The 11,836-nt window shown below is 30.9% G+C and overlaps 1 protein-coding gene across 1 annotated transcript; it reads left to right on the forward strand.

Moving 5' to 3' along the window:
• Positions 1–5,754: 5,754 nt before the first annotated feature.
• LOC107941905 (glutamate receptor 1.4) lies at positions 5,755–11,401 on the forward strand. The gene is made up of 5 exons (XM_041118178.1): positions 5,755–5,857; positions 9,035–9,244; positions 9,358–9,876; positions 10,169–10,560; positions 11,036–11,401. The coding sequence occupies exons 1-5, from the start codon at positions 5,755–5,757 to the stop codon at positions 11,399–11,401; spliced, it is 1,590 nt and encodes a 529-aa protein (XP_040974112.1).
• Positions 11,402–11,836: the final 435 nt, after the last annotated feature.

The following is an 11,836-nucleotide window of genomic DNA, read 5'->3' on the forward strand; positions in this document are numbered from 1 at the left end:
GGTGGTTTCAATCTGCTTCGCTGCAACTTTAGGAAAATAAGATACGCCGTATTTGATCTGCTCCGTTGCAACTTCAGGGAGATAAGACTAGTGACTTCAACCTACTCCACTGCAACTTCAGGGAGATAACATTTGTAATCTGTAGCTTTGATTTACTCTACTGTAACTTCAGAGAGATAAGATCTGCTATTTGTAGTCTGCCCCACTGCAACTTCAGGGGGATAAGACTAGTAAATTCAACCTACTCCAGTGCAACTTCAGGGAGATAAGGTTTGGTATTTGTAACTTCAGTCTGCTCCACTGCAACTTCAGGGAGATAAGGTTTGTGATTTGTAACTTTAATCTGCTCCACTGCAACTTCAGGGAGATAAGACTAGTAACTTCAACCTACTCTACTGCAACTTCAGGGAGATAAGATTTGTAATCTGTAGCTTTGATCTACTCTACTGTAACTTTAGAGAGATAAGATCTTCTATTTGTAGTTTGCCCCACTGCAACTTCAGGGAGATAAGACTAGTAACTTCAACCTACTCCACTGCAACTTCAGGGAGATAAGGTTTGTGATTTGTAACTTCAATCTGCTCCACTGCAACTTCAGGGAGATAAGACTAGTAACTTCAACCTACTCCATTGCAATTTCAGGGAGATAAGGTTTGTGGATTCACCGATCTTGCAACCTTGATCTTGCAACACCATTAATCAAAAAACAGAACAGAAGTTTCGAAAAAGTTGATCTTTTCACTATCTATTTTCATTTTTTTGCTTATTTTATTTTATTTTATTTTATTTTTATGACACAAATCTTTCAAAATAAAAAAAGGGAGAAGAAATAAACTAACCTGAGTAGCCTCATGCCCCTCCGTCGCCGAGGGTGTTTCACCGTCGCCGAGGGCCTCAAAACCTTTTAAGGTTTGGCCTTGGCTTTGATGGCTGCGTCGACTAGGTAGAAGGACCGAAAAGTCCTCTTTTATTTGGTTTTTTTGTCACAAATAAGAGGCTAGACCTCTAAATCTGGTCAAAATGGGGCTAAACGAGCTTATCTTCTCACATCGTCGGCCATCGGGAATAGTGGTGGTGCGACGATCATGACGGTGGCAATGAAGGGTTCTCCTAACCCTAGCAAAGAAAAGAAAATGGAAAGAAGGGTATCCTCTGAATTTTTTTTTTAAAAAAGGGAAGCAAATGAAAAAAAGAACTGACTTAAATATTAAGGGCAAAACAGTGCCGTTTTGCACCTAGGTGTCTAATGCCGAAACGGCATCGTTTGTAGTGTGCCTGTGCACGACCCGACCCGCTCCAGGGGGTCCGTGCGTTTCTTTTAAGTGGTAAAATATCCACTTTGGTCCCTCCGCCATTTTCTGTCCCTTTATTTAGTCCCATTTTGTTTTTTTCTTTTTTAAAATCTCGCCCTATTATTTTATTCTATTTCCAATTCGATCCATGGCTTGGACAATTAAAATGCAGCGCATTAGGACTTGGAATATTACCCCATTTTGTCCTTGTGAATTTAAGCGCGTTTTGATTTAGTCCCTGGTGGCCTTCCCTTTTTTATTTGTAATTGGTACCCCGAATTCTAATCCATTTTCAATCATGTCCTGAATCCTTTATTTCATTTATTTATTTATTTATTTTAAAATGTTTTATATGTTATTTTAAATATTTTATAGGCTGTTTACTTTAGATTGTTTATGTGTATTATTTATCTTAACTTGTTTTAATATGTTGATTATTTAAAATTGTGTTATTACTCGTTTCAAATTGTTTCTTTTACATTATGTATTCTAAACTGTTTTGTATATATTATATATATTTTGGCTCTTTTCATATATTATCTATATAGCATTTCAAATCGTTTTTATACACATATTATTAAAAAAACTGTTTTGTATATTGTTTCTTTAAATCTCTCTTTTACTTTAGATTCTTATTTATTATTTTTAAAATTGACTTATATATTATTTATTTTAAAATTGTTTTATATATCTTATGTTAAACTCTTTTTATTTATTTAAAAATGGTTTTATTATTATTTACTTTAGGTTTTTTATATATTATTTATTTTACACTTTTGTATATGTATATATATATTATCTATTTTAAAATTACTCATATGAATCCTTTTTTAATTTGCTTTGTGTAATATAGATTTTAAAATTCTTTTACATTATTTATTTTAAACTCGCTTTATGTATTATTCATTTTAAATTGTTTTATTATTTACTTTAAAATTTTATATATATTATCAATTTCAAATTGTTATATCTATTTTTTTTATATATACTAGTTATTTCTTTGATATCTTGTATATTACCTATTTTAAAATTTCTTTTACATATACTCTATTTTTAAATTGTTTTGTACATTGTTGATATTAAATTTCTTTTTCACATTATTTATTTTAAATTCATTTATTATCAATTTAAAATTTGTTTTACATTTTATTTATTTTAATTTGCTTTATAATTTTTTTAAATTGTTATATATATTATTTAATTCATTGGTCTTTAATTATTAATGTTAGTATTTAAATGATGCATGTTGTGAGATTATTGCCATTGCATGTACTATGATTCGTTTATTTGTATTTTCATATTATTGTCATTCACTTGTGTAATTTTTTTATTCATGTATCATCGTTTCATGTCGCACTATACTTTTATTTCATATCATCGCCCCATGAATCAAGCCTCGTTACATTCATCCAATAAATTGCTTTATTTTTAATCCAAACGAATAACGTACTTTGTTAAACATTATACTCGCTATATTTCAAAAAGAAAATTTTCTAAATAAGGCAATGTTTTGCATTTTGGAACATTGAGGAATTGTGCCCTAACTTACGGGGTTTCGGTTTTCTCGTTGATTCTAAATAGCCAAATATCCTTTCGAGTTTTAAAATACATGGAATTCCAATTGAAATTAAAGACAAACTTTCGCTCGGGAGTTCATGGTATCGTGTCCTAACTTACGGGATGTGATACTCCGATATCTCGAGACGAGGAAATCTTTAGCAATCGTTTTGATCTAATTCAAGTGTTTTTTTAAAATTGAAGTTAACAAAAAAGGGATCGTATTTTAAATCTATTCCCAATTTTCAACTTTCGATATTAAGGCACTAACTAATCAATTCGGTACCAATTTTGGGCGTGACAAGGGTGCTAATCCTTCCTCGCACGTAACCGACTCTCAAACCCGTTCTCTCGAGTTTCGTAGACCAAAAACACCGTTTTAGTAAATTAAAATGTTTTATTAAAATAAGGGTGATCCGATCACACCTAATAAAGATCGGTGGCGGCTCCCGTTTTAATCTTCGCTTTCAAACAAAGTCGATTCCCGTTTTCAAAAAAATAGTTTCGACAATTAACATATAAAGAAAAAAATGATTGAATATTAATTCGGTTGGTATCCACATTGTTGCTAGTACAAGAGGACGAGGGGTTGAACACGCTAATGCTCGCCTTTATCCTTATTTAAGGGTTGAGGAGGGGTTTCTTAGATAAAACACCTTAGCTAACAAAATAAATTAATTATAAATAAACACATGTGAAATAAAATATAAATTTATCAAATACGAAAATCAAATAAAACCATAATAAACAGTTGAAATAAAGGAGAATCGAGATTTTACGAAATGATGAGTCTCGTGAAATACAGTTTCCTCAAAACAAATTCAGTCGCTCCTACGGTACTTAGAGTAACATACAACAACAACAGTGATCAATGTAGCAGCACCTCTACAACAATCAACAAATGAACAATGCCTTTTTCTTTCACCGGAATGTTTGAAAATACGAAGGAAGAAAGAAAGAGTTTTGAGAGGAACATAGTTTCGGCAAGAGAAATTATCAAAGAGTTTGAGGGCGTAAAAACCCTTCAGAAATCATGACCTTTTATAGGCATGGAGACTGTTGGAATTTTGAAAAAAAAATATCCATTAATTTTACCATTGAATCAATTTGATTTAAAATTTTAATCAAATTTAGTGGAATCAAATCAATAAGTTTCCATATATATGTAGATTTTTTCTGTTGAGGAAAATAAATTCGTGTTTGGGCTAAATATCTACAAAACCATTTGGGTCCAAACATTTCGCATCACCCATGTCGTGAGAGTATGTCCCAACCCCGTCAAGTTTGGACCTATACCCCCCTTGTGTGCGAGGCAATGTTACAAGATTAGACATTCAAATATCTTTTGAGAGAGTTCTCATATATAAACACATCTCACACTTGGTATCTAACTAATGTGGGATCTGAGCCTTTACTTTTCCTCAACAATATTTCCAAGTAGTTTACTTTGAGCATCAATTTCTCGTTCACGTACCATTCAACCATTTTGAACATATGATATTGTAAAGGTCTCATGGAGTAGAATATGAAACCATAATTTTATAATTCAACTCTCTACCTATACCTATTGAGAATATGCCTCAAAGTTCCCATAAAAGTAATTTTTTCAATAGGGTTATGGGTGGCTTTAAGCATTATATCCAATATATATATATATATAAATTTAAACAATTCAAAATAAAAGTTACATCAATTTGAATGGAGACAAAATCGAGGGTAAAGTTAAAAACTTAAAGATGAAAATTAAATTATATATTTTCATAAAAGTTAAAATGCAATTTATGTTATGATTATTTATAGCCTCAAAACTAAGATTTCTAAGATAAAATTTATACCTCTCCTATGTATCACCGAAGTAAATTAATCAAATAATTTCATTATTATCACTTCAAGGGACGGATGCATCTTCCCTTCCTAGTGTCTGGGTGCAAAGTTTCTAATATACTATTATTCTTAAAATAAAATAAATGATTATATATATATATCGATTTTCTCTATCAGTTCATATTTGGGATTTGTGGTTGCACATTTTAATATTGTCGTTTGATTCATTTCGTAGATTCAAATTAACATCAACTCTTTAATAATACAATATATATTATCAATTCATACTAATATTTGTCAATAATTATATACTAAAACCGATCTCCAATCCTTATCTCATGGCCGGCTATGGCTAACAAACTCTATTTTATTAAATTACAAAGAACCATAGGATAACTCATTTTACTGCATTTTTATTACAAAGGCTCAAATTCCAGTTAATTTCATCTTTGAAGTTCAATTTGTTTAATAAATCATTGGATAAAAAACTTGACTTTGTTATTGACCTGACCTGGTAAATAAATTAAACTTAAATCTCAATTTTAATCATCTTTATTGTTTGTCGTGTGCTTCCCCTTTAAATTTATTTTACCTGGTGGAAATTACTTTGAACGGAGCAGTTGAGAATGAAAATTGTTGGAAATAAGTGCCATATACAAAATTGCATTGTAGCTTCGTCAATTAAAATAAAAAGTTTTATCATTTTGATTGGAGACAAAATATTTATCTTTCTTTTAAGTTAAAAACATGTAATTCTAATCAATAAGAAGCTGCGATGATGGTGTCATTTAGGTAAGGGCCTAGTGGATGCTGAGATGGTTTATTAGTAGATGATTGGCTGCCGAGGGGTTGAGAGCTTGGGATATACGTATATATATATACATATCACCAGTTAGGTTACATATGGGAAATTAAATCGGATTACGTACCAAAAACAAAATGTTGCTGTTTTTTGCTTTCTACTTTAGTCTTCTCGGTGAACTAAGTGGCCAAGTTGGTGGCCTTAGACCGGCTGGTGGTGGCGAGGTTGGTGTCGGGTTAATCGTTGATAGAAGGAAAGCTTATATATAGCTTTGTTTCCATGGCGATTTCCGATTTCAATAGCTTTCGTAGGGACAATCAAATGAGGATAGCTCTTCATACAATAGACTCCAAAGGGAACCCTTTACATTCTTCATCTGACGGTAAGTAAGCTATTTGAAGTTAATTTATCATTATTAATAAATATTGAGTGCAATAATAAATCATATGAAATTAAATACGAATTTGTTGAGAGACGCAATAATAAATTTGGAAAAGATTAATCTCTATAAAATAAAATGGACAGATAAGATCCTTAGTATCTATTTTTTGTAATAAGTTAGATATAAAATTAAATTATATCCCACTTATAACGTGGATATTTTATAAAAAAAAATTTAAAAATTGTTCAATAATAATTATAGATGAAGTGATAAATAACTTACAAATTTTGAAATTCGAAACTTCTGGTTATCCAATAAAAATATGAGATCCCTAATAATAAACTAAAATGCCTATCCGATTAGTTACAAACGCTTTTTGACAAGCGTTTGCCGCAGCGGGTTGTGTGAACCTAAAACATATTAATAGATAAGAACACATTCCAACTAATTCCCAACAAATATAAATTTGCATCAAATTCGAACTAGTAACTAATCCCAACATTGAAGTATTGAACAAACTCATATAAGCAAAAAATCTCAAATATTCTTGATCATGAGACATATAATTGTCACTATAAATAAGAACAAAAATTCCAACCGTAGTGATTAATATTGACATAATAGGGGTAAGTGAATCAATAAAGTAGCCAATTAAACTCGAAAGAAAAAATCATTATTGATGGTCCAAGACCATACATATTGATAGATAGAACTTCCATTTATTTGCTGAATAGACAGATTGATTGAAAAATTCATAACTACACTCAACAAAGCCCACATACAACGAAGATTTTTTGTTGTTGTCGGAAAAAGTAGGAGTCTTATTCCTATTAATAGGAATGGGAAGTGGAACAAAAGGTATGATCCATGAAAACTGATATGCATGTTCCATAAAAACTTAGTCTTAGGCTTTAAGTTAAAGGCATCATGGTATAATTATCGAGGTACTGTAAGACCTAAGAGATCGAATGGAAGGGTGCATAAACAAGTAAATCTCTTATGGCACTCCTTTAATTTTAATATAAGAGGATTCAACATTCGAGGGTAAGTAGACTGCTCAAGAATTTCAGATTTTATTATGTCTTAATTTTGAATTGAATAAAGAATTAAGAAAATCTAAATCTATAAAAGAAGAATAAATCAATGAAATGTTTCTTGGAACTTGAGTAAAGAGCAAACCTTTTTTGGGGTTCTAGAATTTGAAAGCAAGAATTCCTTTATTTTATCTTTATTTGGTGTAACTGCTTGAGTCTGATGAGAGGAAACTCTCATGTCCGATTTTGAGGGGGATCTCGTAGGGCCTTATCCTAATTTTTCTTTTGATAAGTCATAGCTAAAAAACCTACTTTCTTACAATTACGAGGTTGTACATTAGTTTTATTAACCACATATTTGATACTTAGATATATTATTTTTAATTATTTTATTTAAATATTATATAAAATTATGAAAATACAAAAATACCATCATAACAATATTGCTTATCATTTAAAAGAAAAAGTGTATTAACCGTTTTTCCAACTAACTCAACACCCCAATAAATGTGACACTAATTTAATAATGTTTTATGATAAATATTGATAGAGATGTCAATTTTACCAAAAGAATGTCTAATTTTGAAATGATTAGCATTAGTCCATTTTCCTGATTGGTTAGCATTAGTCCCATAATAATATGGAATATTATATTTTAGGAATATCTAAATATACAGTATATTATCGTATATCTTTTAGGCATATATTTAGGAATATATTTGTTACTCCAGACCATATTCCTGTTTCTCGATTTAGACGATCAAACATTTGTTGTCGGTGGTTGGTTGTCCTCCTTGTTTTGTTTTGTTTTATGATATCTTCTTCTCAATTTAATAATCCCTTTTGGAGGTCTTGTCTGGGCTTTTTTCTTTTTTTGCCAGCAACTTTTCTTGTTTTTCTGTCTACTTGTATTTTTGAGTTAGTTAATTGTGATTTATAGGGTTTTTATGACATTGGTTGATGTTGTGCCTCGGTCTTTCGTTGAGGCTAAGTTTAGGTTTATGACTTCTATCACTTGTAAGCTCAAGTGGTTGAAAGTCTTACTATTGAGTTTAGATGTTCATCATCCTAAATTTTTTTTTATAGTCAATTTGCATTATATATTACAATTGAAGTGAATTGTCGCTTTGTTTGGAATGCAATCCGGGATGAATTGATTGCACCTTCTTATGTTTAGACCTTGGTTCAGTTGGCTAATATTTTTACAAAGGGGGTGTTAGGATATTATTACGAGATACTATCTTTTAAAAATATCTAAATATATCGTAAATTATTGTATATCTTTTAGGCATAATTTAGGAATATATATATGTATATATATATATCTTTCCATATATTTAGTAATATATTATACATCTTTCCTATTCTTACGTGACTACTGCAATATAAATATTATATATAATGATAAAATCTCTATTAATAAGATTGAAAGGGATTATCTTATTCTTGTCACACACCGTTAACAAAATGGTGTTGGTTTTTTCCTTTCTAATTTAGTCTTCTTAGTGAACTAAGTGGCCAAGCAGGTGGCCATATAAAAATATATTTTTTAAAAAGTTTATATATATTTGTACATATAAAAATATATATTATTTTCTCAATATTTTAATATTTACTAATTTTATATAATATTTATTTTTTTAAAATTTTAAACATAAACAACTTAAATATGTTTTAATATTTAAATTATAATATTATATATATATACTTAAATCATATTACATAAATTTTATTATATATAATAAACATAACATATTATTAAATTAGAAAATAGATCAAGATTAAGTTGAGTTCAAGTCTTGAATGTTAAATCTCAAATCTAACTGATTTTTTAAAATAAACTTAATTTTTTCTCTAAACCCATTTGATTACTTTCAAAAATATTCAATTTTTAATTTGACTGACTTTTTAAAATAAATTTTTTTCCCTAAACTCATTTGAATATTTTCTCCACCTTTATTTGATCATTTTGAAAGTTTAGTTTTCTATTCAAACAGTTTTGTTTAATTATTATATGAACCTTTTGAAAAGTTCAATATTTCTAATCAAGTAACCATGAACACTAGTTTTCTCAAATTTCAATCTAAAAATTTAGATTCAAATTTTTAACCTATTATCATCATGCTCTACATATCCTATCCAGCTCATAACCTCTTGGAGAAGGCGAAAGTCAAGGTCATCCTGATCAGTGCACAAAAATCAACATTAGACACAAAGGTTTTGGCTGAGTTTGGAAATCAAACCAAAATTCCAGTAATCTCAGTTTCAAGCTCCACAATTGATGACGACCTGAACACAATACAATGGCCTGGTGGGACATCAACCATTCCCAAAGGTCGAATGATGCAAACAAGTACTAATAAGACCCTAAAGATTGCTGTTCCAAAATCGAACGGGTCCCTCAATTGCTGAAAGTGGACCCTGATCTTCAAACCAATACCACCATTTTCTCTGGTTTCTGCATAGCTGTTTTCGAAGCTGCAATAGCGGGTTTGAAGTATCAAGGGTCATATGAGTTTGTCCCCTTCGAATATAATAACCCAAATATCGGTGAGGCTTACAATGATCTTATCTACCAAGTATATCTCCAGGTATGGTTCGTAACAATTTTATCTGGTTCGTTTATGCCACTTGCTTTCACTGATTGTGCTATGGATAAACAAAAACAGAAGTACGATGGTGCTGTTGGGGACATAACAATCAATGCAAATAGATCTTTGTACGTAGATTTCACTATGCCATTTACCGATATAGGAGTGGGGATGGTTACTCGGTTAACTCCAAAGGACAACCAAAACTTGTGGATTTTCTTGAAACCACTAACACCAGGACTTTGGCTTACAATTGTGGGAGCTTATGTGTTAGCAACTTTTGTTATTTGGCTAATCGAACGTCCTGCATTAGCTAAGCAACAAACCCAGCAATCAAATGGGCAAATTGGAAGGATGATTAGCTTCTCCTTCTCCATCCTTGTTTTTGCACAATGTAGGCACACTCTCGCACATCTATTTTGTTCGAAGCGTAATTTTACTATTGTTGACTGAATTTTCACGTGATTTGATTGAGTAAAAATACATTTAGCAATTAAAAAAGTTTTTAGACATTAAAATAGAGGGACTAAATCTTAAATTTTAGCATAATAGACGGATTAAAGCTATGATTAGACCCAAAAAATAATCCATTTGTTCAATGCCTTTTTCTATAAGCTGTTTATACTTGTTTTATTTATCTTAATTTTTTTTTAAATGATGGTTTCTTTGAAAATGTGAATTTACAGGGGAGAAATTAACCAGCAATTTGTCGAGATCCGTGGTTGTTTTGTGGGTGTTTGAGATGTTCATAGTGGGTTCGAATTACACCGCGACCTTGACATCAATGTTGACGGTCCAACATATCGAGTTCATCTCAAAGGTGGACAACATAGGACATCGATTAGGTCCTGTTACCCAAGAAGTTGTTGGCATTCTAAACATCCAGAATTCTAGTTCAACTTCTAAATGGCTTACTTCACCTGCAGAATTTGAAAAAGCTTTATCGGAAGGTAGTAAAAATGGTGGCTTCTCTGCTATAATTGATGAGATGCCATACATCAACGTCTTCCTAGAAAAATATTCAACACATTATTCTATGGTCGGCCCTGTCAATCGTACCACCAATGGCTTTGGCTTTGTAAGTTATCAATTACTCCTAATTGTTTTACATGCATATACTTTTAGGGCAAACTTGATTATGGAGGGATCGAGTTGACTTACCGTTTAGCCCCCTTTTTTTTTTCGATTAAGCCCATTGGACGTGAGAATGAAGTTAAGATTTTAGTGATGAGGTTCAACATAAAATTATAAATTTTAGGGTACACAATTTAAAATACTTTTTTTTCATTTAATCTAGAGGGTAAAAGGACTTGAGTTATTATCTTTCGGAGGGGCAAAATTGTGACTTTTGCATTGAGATTTTGTAAAAAGTCTCATTTAAGGTTTTAGGTTAGAATCCAAAAAATACATGTTTCAAGATACAAAATTTTAAGATATTGTGAGTATTCAGATAATAAATGTGTGAAGAGATATCCAAATTTCGACACATATGAGGACTATTTATATGCTTGTGTATTAGACCTATTGTTTTAACTTTATTTTGAAACCTTCAGGTATTTTCAAAGGGTTCAACCTTGGCTCGAGACATATCAAGGGAAATAGCAAAACTCAGAGAAGATGGGAGACTTGAAATGCTTGAAAATGTGTGGTTCAAAAGTTCAACCACTAATTTCGATTCGAGGGATACTTTCAACAGTGTGAACCCACCTACAATAAGTGACTTTCGAGGCTTATTCTTTTTCAGTGGAACCTTTTCAGCTTTAGCCGTTCTCTTGTTTTTTGCTTCCTTGCTTTGCAAAAACTTTCATGTTATGAAAAAATGGGGACAACCTAAGATTGTGAAACAATACGTTTCCATGAAATTTTTCAAAAATAGAAAAGACGCCAATGTAATACACCCAGAGTTTGATAATCTCTAAAGTTCATGAAGTTATATCATGAGCCTCGAATTGTATGAAACTGTGATTCCACGTCATCCTTATGCCTTTCCAATAGGAGAATGACAAATCAGATTTTTCCTCCTGATTTTTAGCATTATTAGTTGGATTTGAATTTGTTTTCAGGAGGAAAAAGCTGGAAATCAGGAGGAAAAATCTGATTTGTCATTCTGCTATTGGAAAAGGATAAAAATAATGTGGAATTACAGTTTCATACAATCCTTTCTCCCTCCTTATATATAAGTTCCTAGTATGTTTTGCTTCAAAATAATATTTTCACTACTTCTTAATACCTTGTTTTCCCGTCATATAGGTTATTTTGATGGTAATAAATTTATTTCATAGAGTATTAGTAGTTTCTAATCTCAAGAAATGTATTAGTTAAGTTGTATGTATCAATTAAAACATAATTATAAT

Source organism: Gossypium hirsutum, chromosome A07, assembly GCF_007990345.1.
Source record: "Gossypium hirsutum isolate 1008001.06 chromosome A07, Gossypium_hirsutum_v2.1, whole genome shotgun sequence".
NCBI classification, from domain to species: Eukaryota; Viridiplantae; Streptophyta; class Magnoliopsida; order Malvales; family Malvaceae; genus Gossypium; species Gossypium hirsutum.